Source organism: Lichenostomus cassidix, chromosome 4, assembly GCF_008360975.1.
Source record: "Lichenostomus cassidix isolate B80296 chromosome 4, HeHo_3.0, whole genome shotgun sequence".
Classification (NCBI taxonomy): Eukaryota; Metazoa; Chordata; class Aves; order Passeriformes; family Meliphagidae; genus Lichenostomus; species Lichenostomus cassidix.
Window position 1 is genome coordinate 62,953,842 of NC_139484.1, and position 27,344 is coordinate 62,981,185.

At 38.3% G+C, this 27,344-nt stretch overlaps 1 protein-coding gene across 12 annotated transcripts in view; it reads right to left on the reverse strand.

Annotated features, from left to right (window-relative positions):
• The window catches only part of CTBP1 (C-terminal binding protein 1), a 236,159-nt gene that overhangs the window by 20,452 nt on the left and 188,363 nt on the right, over window positions 1–27,344 (reverse strand). For 7 of the 12 annotated variants that reach the window (XM_085059576.1, XM_085059574.1, XM_085059575.1 and 4 more), the window contains 3 exons: window positions 16,202–16,356; window positions 6,335–6,479; window positions 2,304–2,510 (listed from right to left, as the gene is read on the reverse strand). In XM_085059576.1, coding sequence (XP_084915702.1) covers window positions 2,304–2,510; window positions 6,335–6,479; window positions 16,202–16,356 — 507 coding nt within the window. Of the gene's footprint in view, window positions 1–2,303; window positions 2,511–6,334; window positions 6,480–16,201; window positions 16,357–19,694; window positions 19,911–21,388; window positions 21,478–27,344 lie in introns of those variants that run through there. The other 5 variants (XM_085059583.1, XM_085059584.1, XM_085059582.1 and 2 more) reach the window with 3 other exon arrangements.

The following is a 27,344-nucleotide window of genomic DNA, read 5'->3' on the forward strand; positions in this document are numbered from 1 at the left end:
AGTGAGTAGCTGAAACTTTGGAGAAACAGTTATTCCCTAGCACAGAGATAGGCAAGAGCTAGGGTGTTTCTCTTTGGCAGAACAAGAGAAAAGCCCAGGAACAGATGTTAAGAAGGTCTGCAGTTAGCTGTTGCAGCAGCTAAGTGATTAATTTAAGCAACCCACTGCTGAAGAGACCACAAGTTTAAGACAAGAATAGAGAAACACAGTTGTGGTTGAGAGGAGATGATCACAGACACACATTAATGACAAAGGACAAAAACTGAGACACTACACAGAAACAGTGGAAAAGGCTCAGCAACAGATGATGAGAACTGTTTATTTTGTGTGTAATACACTCACTTCACAGCATCTGGGTGGATCATCACTTCTGACACTGGCATGTCTAAATAATAAACTGAGGCAAAACTCCAGACATGGGGAGGGGCAACTAGTGAAGAAACACAACCCTAGGGACAACAACCTTTTGGTTGTAAATACAAGTTTGAGTCTGAAACTCAAGACAGATAACCTCTTGCAGTGATCTGTACTAGAACAGGGTGCACATCACAGCCTAAGTGCCAGAAGTGCTCACACAGAAATTCTGGTAAATCTTCTAAGTCAACATTTTTACTCTTCATTAATACATGGATTCATAGCAGTTTGTTAGAAGAGGTCAGAATCACAGTACTGTGCCTATGCACATGCATACACGGAAAGGAAGAGTGGAAGTTTGCAAAAGTGACTTTACAATTTAATATTCCTTGAAATTGTGAATATTCTATTATAGGAAATATAAAGGAACAACAAAAGGCTAGAGATAATGACTGGTCAATAATGGCAACAGATGTGTGCCCTTAAGAATCAGATTTTACCAGCTTTTTTAGTATACCATGCACACAACTGGCTTGCTTTTTAAAACTAAAACCAAAACCTAGCATTTTGTAAAGCTTTATACACACACTGGCAACCTGATTATCATTTGTTCCTCTATGCTTTTCAGACATCAAGACCAAAACCAACAAAACTCACTTAAGGAAGTCAGTGATGAAAGGCTTTTTCTTTCTAATCTCAAGTTGTTCAGTAAAAATACCCAAACTGAATGACAACAGTACACGTATTTCCAGTAAATATGCACACTGGATAGTTAAAAAGCAGCAAAGTTTCAAAAGCTTAAGTTTCAAAAACCAGGTATGCATTTCCATTTTGAAACACTGCAGGCAACTGTCTATTATTATGTACAGGTGCTGTGACTGTGAGCACAATAATCACTGTGTGTTTAAATGAGATGCATAATTACATGAGTATAAACTTGAGAAAGCAGCTCCATGACTAACTTCTAGAAAGTCATATTTTAAAGGCAATTCTTTGATTGTGAAGATGGTTCTGGTGTATTGCACGCTCATTTAAATGAGTGCTATTATGTAACACTAGGCTATTTTCAGCTTCTGAAAGTAAGAGTTCGTGGCTTGAGTTATTTGACAGCAATGTGTAACTGGAGCAGTCATTTAAGTATGATGCTTTGTTGTCAAAATCATATTATTAATTCCTGTGGATGAATAGCACAGCAATTACATCCACAGTCTATCAGATCCATGTAAGACAAGCACATGACTGAATAACTTTTGTACAGAAACTGACTTGCTTGTTTTTCTTCTCTACTTCTGTAACAGACAGTAATTAATTCATCTCAAGTAAGCCTGCCCATCTGTTGGATGCTGAAAAACATTTAGGGTCACTCAGAGAGGTAAGTAGGTGATTTTAATAGGTCTGGAAACAGTTCAAACTTTCTTGCATATATTTTTCCTCTCATTAGAATTGAAATACAATTTCAGATCCAGCTCAATCAAATGCACAAAATAACTGCTCTGCAGGATGTTACTGCAGAAAAACCTTTTTAGTTATGTAAAAAACAGTAAAAGGAATAAAGTCCAAACAAGACCAGCTACGACAATGGCTAAGGAATAAAACAAACATGTAACTGGGTTGAAGTAGCAGGATCCTCGTCCTAGAAGAGGGAGAAGTGATGGTGTCTCCTTCTCTTATAAGCAGTGTGCCTGACAGCAGGCAATATGGCAACAGAAAGACATACAGAAACTCAAAGAATTGAGAGAATTCCAAAAAATAAAGCCAATTTTCTGAGGAAAATTATTATGTCCAAAGGGAAAACACTTGAGTTACATAAACATCAGGAATGAAGTGGGATTATAAGCAGTGCCTGACATGGAATAAACCAAGTGTTCCATTTTTACAGCTCAGATCTTCACCATTTTTTCAAGCACTGGACAGCAACAAGCACGAAACCACCTGCAAAGCCAACATACCTAATCCAATAATGCCCAAGGTCTCCCCTCTGATCCGGGCAGCTCCAGAGGCCACTTCCCGAATCTGTTCAACGCTCTGTACCCTCGTGCCTTCCCGCAGGGCCTGGTGCAGCCAGGTGGTTCTCCTGTACAGGTTCAGGATGTGGCACATGGTGGAATCTGCAGTTTCTTCTACGGAGGCAGCTGGCACATTACACACGGCGATCCCTGCAAGCAAGGGGGACAGGATGCCAGTTGCCAAACAATGCTTACTTTTTCCCATTTCACAGCAATACAGGAGTATGTGTTTGAAGTTACAGGTATTTTGACGTGTCTTGCACAAATATCAAGTTTCTGATTGTAATGGCAGACAGAATACCTGATAAATACGTGCGAACTTATTTCTCTGATTTTTTATTGTTACTTACTGTGTTTTTATTTACTGCAAACTGAGGCAGTAAAAAGACCACTGAAGTCACAAAAGGAAAGCACTGAAGATGTCTGATAGTTTAGAACATGAGTCTTGGTTAGCATTTTACATTTCCACTGAGCTTGTTGTTTTGAATAGCGAAGTGAAATCTGCTTTGCTCTCAATGGTGTGGTTAATGATCATAGTTTAGGTTTCATTGTGTGAGTTAGCTTTCCCCCACTGAGCAGACAGATACCTTCCCAAAAGCTATCTATGCAATTTACAGAAAGGATAAAGTAATTTATAATGACAGCAACTCCTATAAAGCCCTCACAGGATGGCTTGTCAGTAATTCCAAATCATGTATAGGTACAGGGATGATGCAGGGAAGGACAATGTTACGTGTTGCACAATCTGTTACGTTGCACAGGGGTTTTAAGAATTACAACAAACAAAATCCCAGTCACTTCCTGGTCCCCCAAATTTAAGAGATCTCATTCCAATTGTCAATCTGCAAAATCTGCTTCTGTGTGGCAAGCAAAGGTAATGCCAAATTAAGTCCATGTTCCTAACAGCTGAAAAGTTACCAGCTGAAACAAGCATAACATCAAGCAGCTTAAAGTGTTACAGATTTCCACAGAAAACTGTGGAAGGTGGATTGATTCAAGACTTACAATAAGCCTATTTTACTTAAAAAAAACAGATGAGGCAACAAGTGATTGTAATTGCATGCAAGTTATCCTATTCTGCTTTTTACCTTCTAGTACTCAATAAGCAGCAGTTAAGCATAATGTTTGCTTGAGAAAGTTTGTGCCCTTTTAGACTTGTCTCTTTTCAGTCTTTCCATGTACTGCATGTTCTCTCTGTAATTACCAGCTCCCACAAATGTTTGTGTCTCAGTTCTGCTGACTGAGACAACAAACAGCACACAGTATAATTTCATGGTGGAGGGAAAAAAAACTGTCTTGTATCCTAAAAACATCCGAAAACAGTTTCCACTGTTTAGGTTTTTACATAACTAAATATTCAATAAGTCCTCAGCTAATGCTAGCATATCTTATGAAGCAAAGAAGAAGAAACATCTTCAAAACCAGCAACAATAATAATATGACAAATAATACGCTCATACTATATTTATATATGTTTTACATTCAAATGCCTTTATTCTGCTGGCCGGTATTTTTTTTTACAGCTTTCTCTACATCACTAAAAACCAACACAAGGAACTTACAGAACTATTTTTCTTCCTTCTGCTACAGAGATAAGCCTGTCTGCTGAGTCACTGCCCTTAAGACTTACAAGAAGATATACGAGCATCATTTTCTGCAATATTAATCTTGGCATCCTGCTAACATCAATGCTAGCAGGAAACTCACCATTTTTAAAAATGGGGAAAAAAGCTTGACTGGGGGGAGAGGTGAAAGACTGAAAAATAACATCCTTCTAAGTACCTCACATTAAACACCTGCATTTGTTTATACAAAAGAAGTCTTATTCATGGAGCAACAATGCAGGTTTTAGATGGCAAAGTAAATTTAATAAATGTGTCTCCTAATAGCTGCCATCAACAAAATTATACTTTAAAAGGATCTTAAAGAGTTATACTAGGTATTTGGGAAGAGAAATAATATACCTTCTGCCTTAATGGGTTTCCTTAGGAAACTGAGGGAACAAGTCAGATAATTTCTCTCCTGAATGGCAGGAATTTATTTTTCCCTATTTTCCTTCAACTTTAAAAGCAGCTCATTTTTGAAAGGCAGAGACATAGTGAACCACAAAAAACAGCAAGAGAGAGGCAAGGAAATGAAGAGACATTTCACATGGGAAAAGACAGCACACTCTCATCTCATTTCCATCGATCTATGCTCCCTTCCCTTTCCCCTTTTTCCATAGCTTTCAGTGATTTTGTGCACAGGTTCAGAGCTGAAAAATGCAGGAGTCAACAAGCATTACCTTGGCTCCCACTTCACCTGCATCCAGATACACTCACGACTTGTACTTTTCTTCTAGTCAACAATGAATGAAGTGGAGAAAAAGCAGGTTTTATCCAAGAAACACATATTTTCATGCTTTCTAAGAAGATTAAAAGTGCTAATATAAAATAATGCTTAATAGGAAAAGCTGGTAACAACCCCATGCGCCAGCTCTGTGAAAAGCAACAAGAAGTTACTATGGAGGTTCAGGAATAAATTGGACTCTGGTTTGAATCTACATTTCAAAAGCAAATCAAAGCTTTTTATAAAGAGTAGATCACTCTCACATTGCCCTCTTTAAAATTTGTATTATTTGCACTAGTTCAACAAATGGAAGCTTTTGACAGAGTGGGCAATCATATTTTGTAAATCAAGGGATACATATACAGGTTAGACCCTAACTTTATAGCTCAGTCTGATCACAAAATAGGAACTGAATGATGAGGAATGTGGCCATTTAGCATTTCATTTGAACAAGAATATCCCAAATCTGCTGTACTCTGAGGCTTGAAGAATTACATAGCTGCATTGAAGTTACAAACTTGGGTTACAATCCAGCAGAGAGACCTGCAGAAGAAACAGCCAGCAAAACTGCAAAGATCTTCCTCTTATCAGGGATTTTCTCCACAAATTGGACTCCTGACTGGTCAGTGCCTTTGATCTGCACCTGCATTTTGGCTTTTGATCTAGGCTTTTACCCCAGGCCAATCTCTCCCCACACCCAGGTTTTCTGAGGCTCACAACACATGTGCCTGACTGTGGCACTAATTAAAGCAGGCAGAACACAGCCTTGCACACTTTAGGCCCTGACCTGTTCTTTACAAAACTCACCAAGGAGTGATTAAGGCTCTGCCACCATTACAACAGGTGAGTATTTTATGATGATTAGTTGATGAACAGACCACACTACAGCTCCTCACGAGATCAGTGAGGTTATTGCTAGGACTAAGCACTGACACATTGAAATAAATGTTTCCAAGATTGTCACAGAGCATAATGGGAAAAATACTTGGTCACCTCAGTCTCGAAAAAGAAATGAAGAAAATTTTTATTCTGAGTGGTAGGTCGACCTTTAGATTACAGGTAGGAGATACTTTAACCTAAAGTAAGAAAAGTACAAATCAGATTGTTGCATTTTTTACAGTCAAACATTAAGCGCCATCTCTTCACAGTTCCAGTAGCTGAATTTATTCTGAAACAGCAACAACTGATTCTCCTATAAAATCAGTATTTCTGTTTTATGGAGTGGTTTAGTACTAAATCTCATGCATCATAAATAAGTCTCAGACAGTTGATAATGATCTCATTTTTTATTCAAACAGAAGTAGTATGCCATGGTGATGGAATTGTATTTTGTAATTGGATTAAAGCAGTAGTAGTTAAAATATACGATTGGGGTAAAAAAGAAAGAGATGAAAAATTATGGCCTTACTCCTTGGGTTTATATAGAGCAGGCAGATTGTCATCCTGCCACAAAGCTGTTAATATTATCACTTAATTAACTAATGCTAGTATCTCCATAATGAGTTTTATACTCTGATGAGAAAATTATACCACTTACATATGATGTTAGTACAAAATACACAGAAAACATTAATGCAAAGATTTAGATGCTATCAGATTTCTGAAGGCAAGTATAAGATGCAAAAAACAGTCTGTAATAGCCATACCTAAATCTCCAGCAGATTTGATGTCAATATTATCAAAACCACTGCCAATTCGGACAATTATTCGAAGTGCTTTAAATTTCTCCAGGTCTTCTCGAGTTAAAGTTATAGTGTGATACATCAGTGCACCCACTGCTTCATTTAGTACCTAGAAATAAAATGGAAGATAAAAACCCACTTATTTTGTATTTGTCTTTCACAGAATCACAGCTAATCTCATATACATATTTTCAACTATAAAAAGACTGTAAAAGCATTAAATACACATTCAGGGTTTTTTTTTAAAGGTTATTTCTCTAAGATCTTCCAGCCTCTTAGTAAGTCTTTTTCATCTGAAGTCTCCATTCTAGCATGATGGGATCAGCTTTAAAAGAACTAAGTGACCTGTATTTATGTTCTTAATAAGAGGGAAAACTCCTCTCATTCCACAGGAAATGCTGTGCAATGCTGACCCTAAGTACAAGTGCCACTGGACTGCATCTGCACATGCAGCAGCAGCACAACACAGGAGCAAACACTCCCCACAAACAGCGAGTATTTTATGCTTAGGCAGCTGCCATTCAGCTTTGAATGGAGTTACACACCAGTATCTCTTCAGCACACACAGTGGTACAGGCATTCACCACCCTATTAAAGCACTTGATACCTGAATAGAAAACATTCAGTGATCATAAACCCCTTTGACAGCAGACAGTGAAATCGGTCAATTCACACACAAGAACAAAAGAGTTTGCCCCACAGTTTACTGACACTGCAAATAAGCTCTCACTGATGGAGAACTGGATGTCACATAAATTGGTATTAACTGAAATGCCAAACTTGACATTACCCAGGAAAATACAAAACCTCTGAGAAATAAGAAACTGCGTCAAAGCAAAAATGCTGTAGAAAAACACCCCAAAGTTGTGAGAGAGCACCAGAAAAGCAAAAATAAGATATTCAGCCCCCGACAAATTAAATTACATTAGAGTGCATCCAACCTCCTCAAGAGCACTTAAGAGGAAAGGGTGTGGAGTAGGGAGAGGAAGAAGGGGTGTGGAGAAGGGAGCCAGACATGCCCAGCAGTTTGGGACTCTGCTACCAAACAGCAACACTGCACCTCAAAAAGCTGACAAAAGTTCATTTTTCAGACAGTATTTTCCTCTTTATATGCCAAGTGCATGATTTTATTTCTTCAAACCACGTCCCTGTGCTTGTATCTTCAATGCACTAGCTAATATCCTAATTGTTCTACAAGACACAAAATATGCACAAATCATTTCAGTAGCTAAGCCAGCTGTAATGACTTCAGGAGATTCCTATGACACACTTCACATAAAAGTTCTGCAGAGGCTCTGAATTTCTTGTTCAACAGACTTTTGGGTCTGGTACACGAACAGATTCTGTCATCTGAATTATTTCTGCTTGTATGAGCATCTCCTAGTGTACTGCAGGTCAGTAAAAATAATCAACATATATAATTTTAAGAAAAAAAACTATTGCAGCAGAGTCTTGCGCACAGGTTTACAATTGCTAGAAGCCAGGCTATGCAGCAGTTTTGATACTAAAATATATGAAGAAAAAAAATTTAAAAGAAAATAAAACCAAACTAAACTCCATAAAATTGAAAGAAAAGCACTAATTACTGAATACTTCATGAAATTATTTATGCTATTTCAACATGTGTTTTGGGACTGAGAACCTCAATTTTAAGTCAGATAAAGACCAGATTCCTTTGAGCAGAATTTGCATTTACTAGTAAGAGCTGCAAAAAACCAACAAATTATACATCCTTGAAGAATGCAGCTACAACATAATTCAAAGACCAGCTGTAGGCTCTGATCTTATAAAATCATTACACACACAAAAAACTCCTTGATTTTAATGGTGCAAACAAGTCCTTTGGAGATTACATCCAGCAGTTCCATCAGAAAGACTGCACTCACCAGAAAGTGTTACCTTGAGCTGTTACACAGGGTAAATAAAAACCCAAAACAGTTTATTGGGTTTGCTTCTCCAGTGACATTACAGCTGGCATGGACCAAGCCTGAGGTACCCAACACGAGAAACAGTCCCTCTTAGAACCAGAGAGCCCACCCAAAATGCCCTTAGGTTATTTCTGCTCCCACTACAGCCTCAAATAAAATTGTTCAACAGTCTCCCAGTCTCAATGATATGGAAATTTCTTCAAATTCAGCTGCAGCACTCGGTGCTTTAAGCCTCAAGGTCAAGTTCTTTACAGTGTCCTGGTTGTCTCCAACAAGCCATGTCCCCTATTCCGTGCTGTATCACATTTATTTTCCCCTGCCCCTCCCAGGGTTGCCCTGGATGGCTGTGCTGCAGGAGAAACCATCATCTGTGTAGCTGTCACATGAGCAAAAACTGAAGAAACTTGAACTAAAGAGGAAACACCCCTAAGGCTCTCTGACAGCCAGAGCCTCCTCTCCCAGCCTGGAAAAGGCCACTGGTGTGTGTGTTTTGGGGTGCAGAGCTGCCATAGCATTAAAGACTGCATCCAGCAGGGGCTGAAGGACAGCTGAGCTGGCTCAGACATTTGTGTTTTAAAATCAGAGTGTTTCACTTTGGGAAGCAGATTTTCATTTCATAATCATGCATATTTTATCAACTCAGCCAGTCAAGGCTGTCATTTGGACTCTAAGAGTGCTGGTCTGGACCCATTACAACACATTTTTGGGTCCATCTAGGTTATGGCTTGGCACTAGGAGGACACAGAAAAGTACTGGAAAGCTTGGGAATGTGTTCAATAAAAGAAAATGTATTTCCTAGCTACAGCTTAATGCTGACACTAGCCATTTCCACAGGCAGTTACTTACCATCATATGGGATATGAACAAGCAGATGCAAGTGACAAATCTTTTAGAATTTCTATTTAGTGACTGAGCCTCTCCTAGGATTATGGGCTAGTTAGCAAGGAAATCCACTGCTAAAAATATAATACCCTGCAAGTGTGTTTTATCACATTAATTTGATAATTTAATTATCTTACTGCTTTTTGCAACTGGACATGTGACCAAAATATACTCAAAAAGGCAGAAAATAACAGAAGAAAATCCTAAGTTAGAAACATTCAGCATTGATGAATGTTAATAATGCCACTTAGATTAAAAAATAGTTGAAGTTCCTGTATTTTGAAATTATTTGCATGAATTATACTTGCAGTGATTACATATATTAAATGAACACAAGGAAGGTCATTACATATATTAAATGCACACAAGGAAGTTTGACAAATTTGTCAGTGAGTAAAATCAAAACTTAACCTAAATCTGAATACAACACATGAAACTGACATCCAGCATAAATACCAACTATGCCAGAAAATGAAATTATCTTTAGAAAAAAGTAACTGCATAGGAGCAATTTACTAATGACTTAACAGAAGTGATGGGTGCACTGAGAAAATCAGGGAGAATACGTGTTTTCTCCCCACCATTTTCCATAATGAACTTGATAGAATTTTTACCAAACCCAAGTACAGTTTCATTACAAAGAGATCAAACTTGTGAGATAACAGGCAAGGCAGAAATTCCAGACCAGCCTGAGTATGTGGCAGTCAGACCATGCTCTTTGATGATTTCTTGTGAGGAAAGGCAATGGAAAATTGATAGAAAATGAGCAGAGTCAGCTGCGTTCCTCCAACAGCCATTCCTGCTTTCATCACGCTGCAACTGTGCTCTCTGGGGAGAAAGGATCCAAGTCAAAGCTGAACCACAGATATGAGCTGCTTCCTTCTGTTACCAAATGATTATGTACCTCATCTGCCTAACTTCTATGCCTTCAGACTTCCTTCCAGGTGGAGCTACAGCTCACTGTGGAAAGCCTTTTTTATACCCTATACTAGGAGCTGACAGCTTTTCCAATCAGCTTGGACAAGACTTTCTGCTGCTCTTCAGCCTCAAAAAGACTACTCTGCTTTCTCAACATGCCAGGTCACCAAGGCTCTTCGGGAACAGATGACACAGTAGTAGGAGACATTTCTATTTCCAAGAATTTAACAAATCCTGAGTACTGATTACCAAAGGTTGAGTTCCTTCTTCAGCATTTTCCCATCTGCACTTTTTCCCTTCTTTCAGCACCATGCTATTTTAGCCACCATGCCAAACATCACGAATCACCGCTGTGACACACACATCTCACAATCTGGGGAAGAGCCCTGAGCATCTTGCTTACTTTTACAAAAAACACATAAACATATCACAACATGCTAAGAACCAAACAGCAAGGCCCCCTCTCTTGGAGCATCACAAGACACTTCTAGACTTTACTATGAGAGGCTGATCCCAGACACTCATGGATCAAATCCAGGGCATAGAAACATTAACACAGTACATAAAATGCCAAAGTATGGCAATGCAGAGACAAAAAAAAAAAATTATAAATTACATGTTGAATATGACAAGGTATTAATTTTATAAACAAAAACCATCACTAGAAAGTGCTGTTCACAAACTACAAAGTACTGCATTTCTTGGACTTGAAGTTTGATGTGTCATCTCTAAAAAAATATGTTCCAGTGTCACCAACAGACTTGAGATATTTTGCACATTTGGGTGGAACAAATGTACTTTACCAAAACGGAGTAGGCCTTGCCTTATTTAACTTGCAAAACGCAGCTGCACATTGGGTTTGTCACCAATAGTCTGTCACATGAAGAAGGCTGCAGAGCTGCTCTCAAAGCCTCACTACAACACTGCAAAGGGTCCATGTAAAACCAACACCAGTAATGCTAAAAAGAAATGCAAGTGTGCTCAAGTGGTATTTAGTGGCTCTCTAGGCTCAGCTAGATTGTGCTGCTTTTTACAAGTTCTTGCTTCTCTTTACAAGCTCTCAGCTCCCTGTTAGGCTGCCATGATCCATGGTACTGTCAGTAACCCACACATTTCATATAAACTTCATTCAGCCAGGATACTCTCTAGTGAGGACCCTAAACATTAATGCTTAAGTTTATACTGTCCATAAATACAAGTATAAATATTTTCCACAAACATAAACAAAACTTACTTGCAGGCTCCTGAAAACACACTTTCTAAAAAAGCCTATATATTCACACACTATATAAACTACATACATTTACATGTGACATATATATATATGATAGTGCATTTCTACTCTTCTAAAAGTTAATATCAAAAAATATATACATACAAATAGACACATAACTACATAACCTGTACAATCTATACCAAACTTCCTTTTAAATACTATATTCAAGCCAGGATTTGCTGACCCTTACATGGAGTTTTAACAGATGAAGAATGATAGAAGTCAATTTGAGAATAAAGACTACAAAACTGTTTTTTTCTAAATAAAAGGCTTTCATGAAAAATCTTTAATAGGAGTTTTGAGTGTTCGTTTGTCTATTAATAAGGCTGAATTGTGTTCCAGTTCAGGTCAAGCCTATCAGACACTACAATGGATTGAACATCTATACCAAAAGATCATCATGGAGTCATGGAAGTCACTGGTGACAACACATCAACCCATTTTTTCCCCCAAAGTATTTAATAAGGAATCTGATCCAAAGCTCATCTGGCTTCAGTCCATTTACAAGGTTTTGGATCAGCTCCGAGGTGACACCTTATACCCAAATAGATGTTACCATTTAGAACAAGGCTGCTTCCTTTCAATCTATGGTCTTTGAGAATTTAAATCTGATGGAAAACTAAAATGCTTCAACTGCATCACGAATATAAACAGCACTAATGGTGTAAACACAAGATTGCAGCTTTACTGCTAAACAAAGAATTGGAATCTGGGAAAATTATCTCACTTAACCATTGCTGTAACAGGGACAAATCAAAGAGATGAACAACAGTACCATTCTGAATTTGTTTGTAACGGTTTCAAAACATTTGTGGCTTTTCAGCTCTTGACATGCTCTTTGATAAAACTGCCATCACTGGAACTGTTTCTACATTTAATTCCTATGAAAAGTGTGACTGAAAAATTTCAAATCCCGTTGAACAGGAAGATCAGCTTTAAATTTTTTTTTAACTTAAAACAACAAATATGGAAATGTAGTATCCTTTTGAAAGTTATTATATCTTGTGTTCAGAAAACAGGAGTCAAAGGATGTGACAAATTCTTCATCAATCACTGCTAAGGCTGGGGCACAGGTTTACCACACAGACTCTGTTGCCACTTCTACCCAAGGACTACTCACTGCTCTCTTCAATGCTCTGGTGAACTTGGTAAATGCTTGAAGCTGTAAATCCAGTCAACCACACACACTTTTTTTCCTTCTACTTGATTTGCAATTTTCTTCTACCTTTGATGGTGTAAGAAAGCACATAATTACAGAAAAAAGAGAACGAGAAAACATACTCGGCTTCAAATAGACTCTTGACTTCTTTCCAGCCTACAAATTTTGTTTTAGAAACCATTCCTAATCAGTTGTGCTTCCTGTCTCATCCTCTGGGTTTGCAAGAATCCCTATTTTTTCTCTGCTTGGTCGAGATGTCCATTACCAGTTCTTGCATGTTATGTTTACATTTATCCCTCTGGATCTACACAGCACTTGCATGTTACAGAACATACAGCAAAGGCCAGGAAGTCCAAAAAGCAAAGAACACAAACTCAAAAAAATCTTGGCCAACACAAAGACCTCAAGGGTGTGCTCGAGTGTGTCATGCCTTCAAAGGTACAGAAGTGGAAAAGAGCAGCAATATTGCAGGAATCAGAGTGCTGGGTAGGTTGCCAAGGAGCCAGGAAAAGCAGCAAACTGTGAATGGCACTGAAACGGAGAGGGATTGGGAAAAAAAGGAGAACAGACAAGAGAGCATCAGATAGTGAAAAAAGAAAGTTGACCTGGAATGAGGATGGAAGCAAGCTAAGTGTTTTTAAATAATTTTTTTGGATGAACAACTGTATTTTTGGCAGAACAAACCAAAACACTGTGTACACTTGGAAGCAATCTTAGACAGTTACTGAGAGAACTTATTTACACATCATTAATTGTAAAATAAAAGCCAATTTAAGCACAGTGAGGAACTTTTATAGACAGTAATGCAATCTCTAATAAGAAAGAAATTTAAACACTGAAATCTTAAAATAATTTTACCCTAAATGAGAAGCTTCCTGATAGGATGCAATGACCCGAACTCCCAGCTATCTCATGATAACAGTTTGACAAACGTAAAGCTCAACTTCACACAGCCATATGCAACATCTACAACAAAACAGAACTTAGGGGTTAAGGGATAAACAGCCTTGCAGACTGGCTTGAAAATAAACTGCTTTTTCTAGGGAGAATGGGAAACAAAGAGACAAACCAAAAACAAGCAGAAGTTTACACATGAGTAATTTTTGAAGAAGTGTAAGTGTCCTCTAACGACAAAGTTATTTCAAAACCTTGGGTCACTCTCAGTAAATGCCAATATTCACTTAAGCACTAGCAGCCTGATTTTTCAGAAGGAAGAAAATGTATCTTCACCATCCCAGCTGCCTTCCAAAGTAGTGGAACGAAGAATGACCGCTTCGACCTGAGACGAAGCAGAGTTCTAATAGGTTATTATGTATTTGCGACTTGTTACTTATTTTCCATTCTTTAATCTCCTCAGCCATAAAAAGCGATTAAAAAATGAACTCTTGGCATAAGGGAATTGCTACAGAACTGCAACTGGGGCATTACCCAGTTTAGAGAAAACTTTCTTTAATGAGCACACCTAGTGAGGTATTTGCTAACATCCTGCTTTTCACCCAGCACATAAATGGCAATCAAATCCTCACTTCTTTTCCTCCTTCTGTATGTGTTAAAATTTCTCAGCCTGCTTGATCCTCTATGAAAAGCTCCCTAGCTTGTGCTTTGCTGTCCTAAAATCTACAATAAACTATCCTTTCCACTCTGTTTTCTTAAAATACTGAAAAGGCAATATTTTAAACCAGTGTCTTGTCCCTCAAAACTTCTCATGAGCACCATAAATCCCTTGTCCAGGTTCCAGAATGTTCATTCCTCAAACTGTAACTGCTCCCACCCCTCTGATCAAGGCTCCACAACTGTACAAGCTGAGTTAATACGGGTTCCCTAGACATTATTCTGCAGTCTTCCACTCCTTTCCTTCCCATCTGATTCTTGGTTCATGTCTTTTTTTCCCCCCCAATTACAGTCCTCTACAGTCACCCATCTGAGAGTATCAAACAATGTCAACCACCTCTTTCAAACCTCAACCTAAACTTCTGGCCTGCCCCTGCAACTTCAGACCTGTATCTGTTAGCATACTAATTCAGTAACTCTTAATATCTATTATCAAAATCTATATTTTCATTGATAGGACATCATTTAGTATGGCCACAAATGTGCATTCATACATACATGAATATTTCAGATTCTGCTTTAAATATGCAACTCTTAATTTCAAAACCTTTTGTAAAAACAATTTTATATTAATCAAGTAACATTCCCAAATAAGGTATTATAAAGCTGTACTAATATGTTTATAGTAGAGGAATATCTGTATAAGTGAAAAATAGTCATTTTTCATTGCAGATGAACAGTGAACACTTTTCACACAGAAGTGAACGATGCTTACTACTTCATAAAACAGATCTCCCAGTCTATGTTAAAGGAATATAACCATATGACAACAAATTAAGGTTTGTGATTTTTGTTCCCAGAATTTATTACCTTGCAAACCCAAACATTTTGGGACTGCCTCATCCTTTAGACAAGTGAAAGTCTGTATTATGGCATTATACTAGGTAGTGAAAATCTATTTTCCTGACGTATTACTAAGCTTGCTAAGAATTAATTATTTTTTGTATAATAAAAAGCAAAATTTGCAAGCTTTAGTATAATCCTCTCGATGTAACACTGTTGTGAAGATCAGCAACAGATTACCTGTGTCACTCATTAGCTATTCGAATAGTTTTCCAAACTTACAATTTGAGAGACACACACTGACTGTCAATCTCAGGATCTGAAAAGTTCATTTATTACACACCACTGCTAACAGAAAATATCCACTGTTTTTATGTAAGGCATCCATGGCACACAGTCCTGATGCACCAGAAGTAAATGATGTTGATTTTAGTCAGCAAATCATAAAACTATACAGGTGGTGCAATGCTAGTGTTCACCCAAAGAGCAGACTGCTCTTATCTACTCATAAAAGCAGAACAGCATTTATATTACTTATTCTCCATGTGCCATTTAGTCCTTGTAAATGCAAAGCAACTTCTCAACATGATTAAAAAGAAATACACAGAAATAAAGCATTCTATCATTTTAATTCTTGATACAGAACAAAATAAAAAGGAATTGAGAAAAAAAGCTTGTGTTTCCTCTAAATAAAAAAAAAAACATATTGTCTTTGAACCTTATATATTAAGCTTTATTTATTAAAAACCTTCAACAAACAATATCTCTGCAGATCCATTATCAATGAAGATGGAGTTTTCAATTCCTTGCACGTGCTCTCAAGTTAAGTTGACATTCGCCACATTTTCCATGTAAATTTTGGGTTGGCATTTGTTTTGAAACTCTTCTGTAATGACAATTCTTAGTGCACAATGCAGCCTAACCCAATCTGCACAATTCCTTGGCCAAACAAAGAAATCAGCAAGTTCCCCACACAGACAATCCAATGCTGAGATTTGTCATTCCAGGCAAAGGCTGAGCGAGAGGCAAGTTTCCAAGAAGCATTTCAAGATACCATGTAACAGTATTTTGCCCAGAAGTGACTCTCTCCATGAATCTAATTCAATAGGTGAGCAGATGGACAACACCCAGCCAAGGATAAGGATAACACCCAGCCACAAAAGCATGGCTCACCACAGACATCTCAGCAACATCACAGCTGACACAACACTGTCCGAATCATTAAAATATCTGCATTTCCTAAAACATCTCAACTGTATTCATCTCAATATTACCTTTTCGTGAATTTCTTGTGTAGACTGAGCATCACAAAATGCCACTGTGGCTACATCCTTCAGAATAGGCATTTCTACTGTACAATCCCTGCCATCCAGCAATGCTACCAAAGGGCGCGGGTGCATGGGCCCATTCATGATCGGAGGTCGAATGCCTACAAAAAAAGAGAGAAGAGTTGTTATTCAGGCCGTGCAAATGTGGTTAAAAATAGGTTATAGCTAGTCTTGTTCATTCTGATGGCAGAAAAAGATTTCAAGGACTGAAGCTAATAAAAGAGGAACAAGTTTACACTCAGCTGTCAACCAAACCCAGAAGACCTTAGAAAGAATTCCACGGAGGTTCAGAAGGCTGAACTATGAAAGATGGATAAAACCACTGGGGGAAAATAACCTACTTATTTTTCACAGATACATCCTTACTGCACTAGAAAGAAGTGTCTGTGCAACCTTATCCAACCTTTAGGTTTTGATTGGATTCCACACCTTTGTGAGATCTAGACAGAGTGAGAAATATCTTGCCCAGGCTTGCAAGAGTGTAGCTTATGGAATATCATAAGCAACTCAGTGAGGATTTGAGTATTCAATTTACATATATAATGACGATTCTGCTGAGACTAAAATTTAACTTTAAAAAGCCTACAACAGCAAAATTTTTCATTTACTGAGAATCCAGTGTCCAAGTTTACAGGCAAACTGCTGATCTATGTAGGTCTGCTTAGACTTAAAAAGTTTTACAAAACAGTTCTATATAGCTTAGTCAAACACATCATACTTAATCCACCACTAAAAACTCTTACAAAACATGAAAAAGAAAGTCCCTCCCTAAATAAACACCACACTTGGAACACTGTGGAGTGACAAAGAAATTCACGTCAAATACTGGGAGAAGGAAAATCAGTCCAAACTGAATACTTCATTTACATCCTCTTTACAGAGTCTGGAAATAAAAAGTAATCCTTAAGATATTTAGAGAGCATCTTTTTAACAATACAGATGCTATAAATACACAGAAGTACTCAAGGGAATAATATTAAACCACTGCATTTACAAGTATCTAAGCATGGGTGGGAAAAAAGGGACTTCCTGAGGAGATAATGAAAAGCGAAACGAAAAGTACATGATCTTCTAAAATAAGAAGTTTTAAGCACTGCAAAGTGAATCAGGCTAGGTATTTCTTGTATACAAAGTTCAACACATATTTTTGTTGCAGTGTGCATTTTAAAACATTGCTTATTTGTTTGATAATCTAAATTAGTCCAACATTAATGCAAATGACAGGTGCCCCAGTTAACTTCTACAAGCAATCACTGCATCTTAAATCCCAGCCTGTGTCAGAAGGCAAGTCCTGAAAGACTGGTATCTGCATTTTAAGTGGATGGAAAATCAGTAAAATCCCAGCTGCACAAGGTATCTGGTGAAGAAAAACAGCTGCTGGGAAGAGAGATTTTCACAACGCAACAGAAGCAGCATATTACATCCCCCTGGGAGCAGCCTCAGGTCTGGGGCTGAAGTAGGACAGCTCCAGAGAGCTCTCACAGTCCCTCTTAATGGCCTAGCCTGAACCCAGAAAGTCCATGTACACTCCTAACCAACTCAGGATAGCCCAGTCCCACTACAATCTGGCATTTAAATTTCCTACCTATTTAAACAGTTTTAATACCTGAAGACAACAGAACAAGAGTCACTCCATTTGGTTCTTTTCTGTTCTAGTTGCAGCATCTCCCAATACCAGATGATGCCAATGGACTCTGCAGGACTCTCACCATAACAGAGAGGCAATCAGATGGGAAAAGTACCAACCAGTGAAGTTTTGCATGGAAATTATGCTCTATTGTAAAAACACCCACTCCTAACCTCTACTCTGACAGACAAGCTTAGAAATGCTTCTGGTACACATGTTCAACTACCAAAACTAAATAAGAGACTTTAAAATGTCATTTTTGAAAACTGTGCATCTTGATGACTTACTATGGATACCTGTTTGATTCAAAAATGGCCACATAACCCTCACACAGACATTTTTAGTAAATAAACTACGTACTATTAATGTGCTACAGGACACAAACACTGCAATACACAACATAAAAATACTTAGTTTACCCAGGAAACAATTCTATCCTTTAATGGGAATTTAATTACAAAACTACACATTAAATTTACTTAAAAACTAGGATAAAACATGTTAAAGACTTGATCACATTTCTTTAAAAACACTACATGTAACAGCATTAATAAAATTCAATTATGTCCAGAAACAAATGTAAAAATGACATTACAAGACCTATTCATTTTCCTTAGAGTAACTGTACTCACTCAACAACCTATATGTTACGATCATGGTCTTGTCAGTACAGCAAAGCCAGAACTTCAATAACAAGTTTGAATGCTAGCTAAAATAAAATCTACAAAACCCCAGAACTTTGATACTGAAGTCATTGCAGATGAATGAGGAAAAATATGGCACAGGTGATTCCCTCAGACCCACAACTAAAGCACCTCTGTCAACAGCAGAGCACACAGTCCAAACTAAAAAAGGTAGATGAGATTAAAAACTCTTACTTCTAAGAAACACTATTCTGACTAGAGCTATCTCAGAAAATCATGAAATGTACCAGCACTAAACAGAGCCCTTTAAGATAATGATTTCTCTAAAATATATCAAGGTGTGGTCTGGTTTTCCCCTCAAGCCAGTGTATCTAAGATTTCAACCAAGTTACTTGTGTAACATTGGCGCTAAGGGGAATGCCAGACCAACCCCAAAGCATAGGAACAGAAGTCAAAAAACAACCAGAAGGACAAACCCTCCCTGAGAGAATGTAAGACTTTGTTAAGAATCCCCAGAACTCAAACACATCCAGTGACCTTGACCCTGAAAACCCTACAAACCTTTGCTTGCCAAAATCCTTTCTGAACTTCAGCACAGACTTCCTGTTGCACAATCTTTCTGCCTAAATATCCTGCCAATGCATCGCAGGCAGTAACTCCCCACTTGAGTTAATTTACAGGAACTTCATCACAGTGGCAGTCACTATTTAAAGTTCACATTTGAGAAGACATGGCTTCACTATGAATCAGAACCTTTTGAATAAAAAGCTTCCTCTTCCACCATTTAAATACGTTCTGCCCATTTTTAATCTAGAAATGTCACACTGCACTGTGCCTTTGGCTTTGCAGCAGAACCTTGGAGAGGCAGCAGAAAGCAAAGTGTATTTAGGAGCAGTATTTTCCATGCCTGAATTTACAGTGAATCATGCAACTCTGTGCCAGAGAGAAGTAACTGTAAAGCAGTCTAAAGTGACATTCAACACCACAAATGTGAAACTAATTAAAAAAAATAATTTCACTTAGCTGGCTTATTTAACTATATGGTATATCATTTCACATTACACAGATAACACAAATTACACCATCCACCCCCACATCCTATAATCTTTGTTATGGGAGAACAATCTCAGTTTATCCTAACTCAAGACTTTCAGGAACCCCTACCAACCTGACATTTCTTAATCTGAGCTTGATTTCCAGGGTCATGAATTCGATTTCTCAATCTTTACAATCTTCAGTATTCTGAGGCAAAATAGCAGCCTGTCATTCCATCCTCATTTCCATGTCTTTAATTTTTCTTGCAGCCTCCTGTAATCTTGAACCAAAGCTTTTTAACTTCTTATCCACTGCAACCTCTGTAGCCTGGATGGCGTTCAAATTTTTACTAAAAATTAAACACAAACAATACATTAAAACAACGTTAAGGGTCTGACTGGTGCTCACAGAAGGCAGGAAACTCAAAGTTAAAGCTTCTCACTGCATCTCTACCCTTCCCCCTATGGCTGCTGGCTCTCCACCACACCTGCTGTGCTGCCACTGGCCATTAACATTCCAGGGAAACCAGTGGAGTGTTAAGACACACACGGCACCTTGCTCAGGACAGCAGGTGTATTGTAAACACACCTACCTGAACAGTTGGCACCTCTCACGTGGCCCAGGCTTTGCCTGGGTGAGCAGAGATCCAGGGATAGTGTGTGATCTCCAAAATCCCCGTGCTGGAGGGCCAAGCGCTCCAGTGGGTACCAGAGATGGAGTGAGAAGCCTTAACTCTGAACTTGATGGTTTTGCTGGGTGTAAGTCAGGCCCTTAAGGTTATCTAAATGTATTAAAGGAAAAAGCCCAATGCTTTCCCAACAGTTCTAATCCAGCTGTTAGTCTGAGTTTTTGCTCTGCCCCCATATGGAAATAATCTGGTGGGGAAGCTCTTATCCCAGTAACAGCTACTGTGCCAGTGGCTGCTGGAATTTTTCTAAATTAATACCAGGTAGAAGGTGCAGAGATAGACAGAGCAGCTGTCTGTAGGCAGCAGCTATTCACCATGTGGCTCACAGCACAGTGCCTTTGCACAGCTGCAGTGTGGACTAGATCTCCTGGAAACAAAAAAAACCTATCAAAACCTTATTCTAGTCCAGCCCTTATGAAAACAAACTTGGAATTTAAAAAAATCAGTTTTCAGCTGCAGAACCTGAGAGGAGGCCAGCCCTGTGCATAACTGACTGTGGATCCCACAAACAAGGGATTAATGAACTCATCATCCAGCTTTGCCACCAAAACAGGAGTGGAAGGGCCATGAATTATTCTGCCTGCACACCTCTGACAGCATGAGGACTTACAAGTGCTAAGACAAACCTGAGCACAAGATGTATTTTTTTGAACTGGAAAGAAGCTCCCTAAGCAGGGCAGTGTCCTCCCTCCCAAATCCAACCTGCATCTCCTGCTGCTCCTGAAACAAAGGTGCATTGCTTGTGCTACACTCCAAGGGGGAAGAATTGAAGGCAATGCCATCAGGAATACTCAGGACTGGAGGGTAAGGAAACTCTCCCTGACATATTCCAGGCTCTTAGAATGTATTTTAAACCTTTTGTAAAACAACCTTTTATGGTACAAACTGACAGTAATTGAAGCAATCACTTTGCCCAAATAACAGAGATCTCAAAGTAGGCTGCCACCATTTGCTGACATTAGAAAATGCACTAAAATGCAACAAGGAAAGCTATTAAGATTAATGATGAACAATTTAATTTTCACCTTTATCTGCTGCTAATTAACATAACATCGTTAGGCTGGGGAGTGTCTCATGTAAGGCATACATGTTAAAAGTAAAGGACATTGTCAGGTTTGTAGGCCCAAAACTTGACCTACCTTTCATGTTCTTAAATCTGTTTGCAAAGTCCATGTAATTCTTTAAATGTGTTTTTCTTTTTTCAAAACAAATGCTTCAATTCTTTTTTCTGAAAAATACATCAATGCCAAAAAGCACAACACTTATCAGTAACCCTATAATCACAAACCAACAGGCACATGAAATGGAGGAGAGCAGCCTGGCAGGAGAGTTTTCCTGTCACTGGGGATTCTTACAAGTGCAAAGATGAAATAAGGAAGAAAAATCCCTTGACAATGTCCTTTTCAAAGAATTGGTGATATAAAATTTCCTTTATACACTGTAAAGCATCAAAGTGATTTACGTTTTTAACAAAATGCAAACTACTGAAAAATCTCATCAATATTTACAAAAACAAGATCTGAAAATGACAGGTTGGACATTCAACTAATTTATAGTCTTGCACATGTAACATGAGACTAACCCCTTTGGCATTTACCTTTACTTTGTATTCTTACCGAGGTGTAAATTCAGTGAGAACTGTCACTTATTCACCATAAACCCTCAGAAAATGTGCATGATTTTCAAAAATAAATGCTAATACTAATTCAAGGAAAGAACGAGTTGTCAAAACAAAAAATATCCTCCTCATAACACAAACACAGAAGCTGTTAGGAATTAGATTTGCCAATATACACTATTAAAATTCCTAGAAGCCCCATACTTCAAAAACGTATTTTAAGGTTCCTGACCTATCATGCATTTTTTATATATTGGGCTGTCTTGGTAGACTCATTGTTTTGTGCACCATGAACTCAACTGACACTGAGATTCAGGGCAGAGCAAAACTCTAAGAGCAGTCAATTGGAAAATAAAGTTTAAAATACAACTCAGGTACAAGGATCAGTAAAATGGATGCAAGAAGAAAAAAAAAGAGCATTTCTCATCCTTCAGTTCTTTGATATTCAGCATATTTAGATGCTGAATATGCAACACAAAAATCTCATGATTCCACCAGAATCTGAGCCAACACTTTTTGCTGCTGCCTTCAAGATGAGCAGGATGCCATTTTCCATGATTTGGGATGCAGGATTGGAGGGAGACACAGAGGAGAATACTTTTAAATAAAGAACACCAACAAGGGACAAAAAAGTGACAGCCACCCTCAGAAGACTGAATTACTTAGCAGATTAAATTTAATTTCCTCCTTTGCTCATCTCATTTAATGCTTCTAACTGTATTTCCTAAGATTTTAGGAACCTGCTGCAAGGCTTATTAAAATTTATAGGAACAATCCCAAACTGATTTTCAAAGTAACAAGATCTGGACTTTACAGTACACATGCAAAAGCAAACTGAGCATAAACTGAACTTAAAGCACATGTGCAGCCCCTATGGAAGTCCCCAGGGCTCAGAGGTTAACACTGAGCACACCAGGACTTCACTGGAAGCACACAGTGGATGAATACTGTTGGTATCTAGGCTATTTGTTTACCTGAACTCAGTAAAAACAAGCCATCTTCCTTCTTTTCTTTTTAATTTGCAGGAGACCAAGAAAAATACAAATGGTTTCCTGCGCTGTGCTGAGCTGCTGATGCACAGAGCAGTCACACCCGGCTGTATTCTCCTGAGAATTGTGAGGCTGAAATGCACCCAGAGCTCTGCAGGACATTCACAGCTCATTCCCTTGCACAGAATGTAAACCCAACACCACTACTGTGTAATTCCCAGCCCGGTCCACAGGGCTCCATGGCTGTAAGATTTCGGCACACATCACATCATTATTTCACGAGCTGGGAGAAACCAGCCCAGGCACCCAAGCAATTACTACAGCAGACAACAAAATGGCCTCAGCACAAAGTATTTGAGACAACCCTCTTGGCTTGATTTTATCTTTTGGTACAATCAAAACAAAATAAGCCAACGACTTCTGTTTAGAAATGGTGCATTTCCCTGCTGTTACTAGAACCTGAACCACCATTCCTCATTACTTGTCCAAACTCACACAGCAAGTGAACCTGCAGTTCTCAGACATTATTCTGACAACCACAATGATATGGGGTTTAGCTGTGTTTTTAAAGAGTGATCTTTAACCAGTCTTTTTTTTTTTTAAATCCAGTAATTTTGCTCTTATTTGTCTAACATCTGTCAGTGTGCACACAAAATCCTAAGTGCCTGTCAGGGTACAAAAAAACCCAAACATCCCATAAGGCACATCTTGAAACCCTTTGATCAGAAATAAAATTCCATTAAGGAGAAACAAAATATTCTGGCAACATTTTCTATTACTACATATGTACTTCAAACATCCATGTGAAAACTGTAAGTATTTCACATCTGTCAAAAAATTACTCAAATTACATATTTGGAGAATGCTGTAAAGATATACCTAATCTTAACTAATACTTTTCAAAATAAGACTGAGAACAGTATGACTCACACCTATTTAATGTAAAATAAACAAACAGAAACAGCATCATGCACTATGGTAAAATGTTTTCATTTTCTATAATCATTTAAAAAGCAAAACAAATTACAATATTCTGTAATTACTATATCAAGTACCAAAACCAGAAAGTCTAAGTATCAGCAATAAAACATACATAAAAATCAACACTGCAGAAGCATCATTTTCAAGTAACAGATACATGAAAGTGAACTCCAGAGAAAGGCAAAACATTCTGAAGGACTGAGCACTCCTTGGATGTGCAACATACCAGTGCCCATGCATGGCAAGTATTTCCCTGTTTCAAATATTTTTAGCTTTATTAAGTGAAGGAAGGGGGGGGGGAAATAAATAAATTGGCAACAGTGGAGCTGTCTTAGTTGAGTTCACTCCCATCAATCCCAGCTTCTGAGAAATTCTGGCTAAGGCTGCCAACTCCTGTTACTTATTCCACAGGTTTTACAGTGACGCTGGAATGCCCCTGCCCACACACACTGTGGCAAAACCCACAAAAAACTACTTGGTCACTTACAGGAATCACTGCAGAGAAGTTGGGGACAGTACCTACAAATTAGGGACCAACAAACTCGAGAATTATGACTCTCAGCAACCACGTCTGCCCACAGCTATGGACATCAATCTCCCAGTTACTGATGGGGCAGCTTCTCAAAAATACAGAGCTGAAGGCATGAATCAAGCCTGCATCACAGATGTTCCCACAACGCACCATATGCTGGGTATGTATCAAAATACACCTCCACTTTCCTCGTCCCCTGGGACAGCAACCATGGAGCTGGTTGATTGTGGCATCTGGGGGGTAACCCACCCTAACAAGCTCCCAAACCCTAGTTTAAAATACAACTGAGCTTATATTTCAGACCATAAACTTTATTGGTGGGTGGGTGTGACTTTAAAAAAAAAAAAAAAAAGGCAGAAAATTCCTGCTGGCAGGAACTGGAAAAACAATCTGTTTCAACAATTGCACTAGGAGCAGAATGATTAACTCCCTGAGCCATTCCAGTAACAACAGAGATCATGCCAAGACTTACTAAAACACTTTCCACGGAAGAAGCAGTACTGGAGATTTTCAGGGCAATGCTGAGAATAAATAACATCAGACTAGAACAGGTTGGCAAAAGAAGGCTAAGCTGCACACAAAGTGCATCAGTGCCCCTTATCCTCACCCATGTATTCAATAGAAATCATGCAACCATTGCCTTTCCATTTTAAATCAAGTTATCAGAATTAGCATTTTGGCTGTGATTTTGACAAAAGTTAAACAACCACACGGTGTTAATTTAAAATGGAATTCCCTCAAAGAATGAGTCTGGATGTGCCTGTAACATATGTATCTGAACTACGAAGGAATAAAGAAGAAAACTAATTCTTTTCCTCTCACCCAAAAATGCTACTCTTATAGCAAGTTATTTTATTCCAGCAGGTTTGAGGGTTTTTGTTTGTTTTGTTTTAAACCACTGCCTGAGCTGGAAACATGCTCTGGGAGAAAACACCACTTTTTAGCTTTGTCAGTACAACTGCTTTCAGAGTATTAATTTCACATTATGTTTTTAAGGCACTGCCAAGAATTTATTGCAACATAAAATTTCTGAATGTAGCCTGTGCTAATGGCTACTCTCTCTGTGCTTCTTTTCTTGTGTTTTAGATGTTGTACAAGATGCTGGATCTGAGAAAGAAACCAAATAATCCAAGTGGAGCCAACATCAAAGGCTTCCTTTATTCTGATCCCAAACACCGAAAGCAATTTCTCTAACAGCACACCTGTACTTTGACCCAAGAACGTTAAACTATTACCTGGGACACTCCTTATTTTCCTTATCAAAAAGTCTGAAGATAAGCAAGTGTGGGGCCTTGGATAACCAAATTATTTTCCCAAGGTTTAATCTTTTTTTCTCGAGGTCAGTAGAACACACTCAGATGTCACTAAAAATAACAGTACGGAAATATTTTACGTATTGAACACTGACCTCTCCAATTTCTTTCTAACTCCTTAACTTTTTTTTATTTTGGGAAAGCACAAAATGTGATGCACATTCCCCTCAGCTGAACACCATGATGCTGCTTGTGTCAGCAATCCTTACAATGAAACAACAACAACAACAACAAAATTCTGTGACTGGAGAGCTGGAAACTTTAAGAGAGGCAGCTAAAAACTTAAAAAACCAAATATACAAATGTACACACATATACATAGTCCAGACTTCTAAGATGTGCATTATTAAAACAGGTCAATTCAATACAGTAGTAAGGATTCTGGTAAATGAGGATAATAAAATCCCTCATGTTACACATCATATTCTTCTGAAAACCAAAGCAACTCTGACAAACCCTGAATCTCTCCAAAAGGCTCCTTAAAGCTTTTTTCTCTCTCCCTTTCTGGCTCCTCCCACAGCCCCTGACCTCTGCTGTTCTCTGACAATATTAAGAAAATGGCTGATGATGATTACAAACTAGAGAACACAGTGTTGTAAAACTGAGAAAATGTGGAGCACAGTGAAATCAAAATCCTGCACCTCCCATCCAGGGTCCCCTGCAGCCAAATCAAGCTTAAATAAATAGCTTTTTCTGAAAAGATACTCATTTTGAAGGTAAGCAAACAGGATGCATAAAAAATGACAAGCTCACTGAGAACCAGCCAGTAACAACAGTCCAAGTGCCAAATAAAACAGGCAGTTTAAGGCAAAAGCTGGGTTTATGTTATCATGTTACATTTAATCATAATATAACCAAAGCGTATGATGTAAGAGAGCAGCTCTACTGAGCTTTTCTTGAAGTAGAAATTTGAGTTTCAATTACAAAGGCTCTGGTCTCAACAACACAGTTAAAGCTGCACTGAAAAACAGTTAAAATTGGGAGTTATTTCCATGACTTGAGAGAAGCAAAATATTTCTTCCCACACATACCACATGCTGAAGGGGTTTAGGGATGGTTTTTGAATGTTTTAAGATCTTCCTGATGGTGAAAAGCCAGAAATGTTTAAAAATGACCTATATTTGCATTTTTTACTAGGCTTCATAGTTTCTTTTAGTCTCTGCAGTTTAACCATTCTCAACTTGAAAAGGGTCTGTTCCCATGCATTAAAATGCTTTGCAGATAATTATAAATTTTTCAGGGCACAAATCATGTTCTGTCTCTGTAAATTGCATAAAACATTTATCAGTGCTAAAAAACATCAGTTACAGGGGAAGCATTATAAAAGAAATTATTGAATCCATTATTAAGAGTTAACAGAATCTTAAGGCAAAAGGGTACCCATCATTCTCCACACAGATTTCTAGCCACGTTCTCTCTCTCGACTGCGTATTTTTGGTGTGATCAAGCACTCGTATTTTGGAAAACGCATTCACGATTACATTTCTCTGTAAATACAGTTAACATGACAGTTCATAGTTTTATTCTAGCCTGTGTGGTTTAGCATAAAAACAAACTTGCTTCAGCTCGTGTGGCTCCAATGCGCAGGCAAAGACATTTACAAAATCTGCCCACGGCACATCTGTGCGTCACACAAATGTCATCTCCCCCTCTCACAGCGAC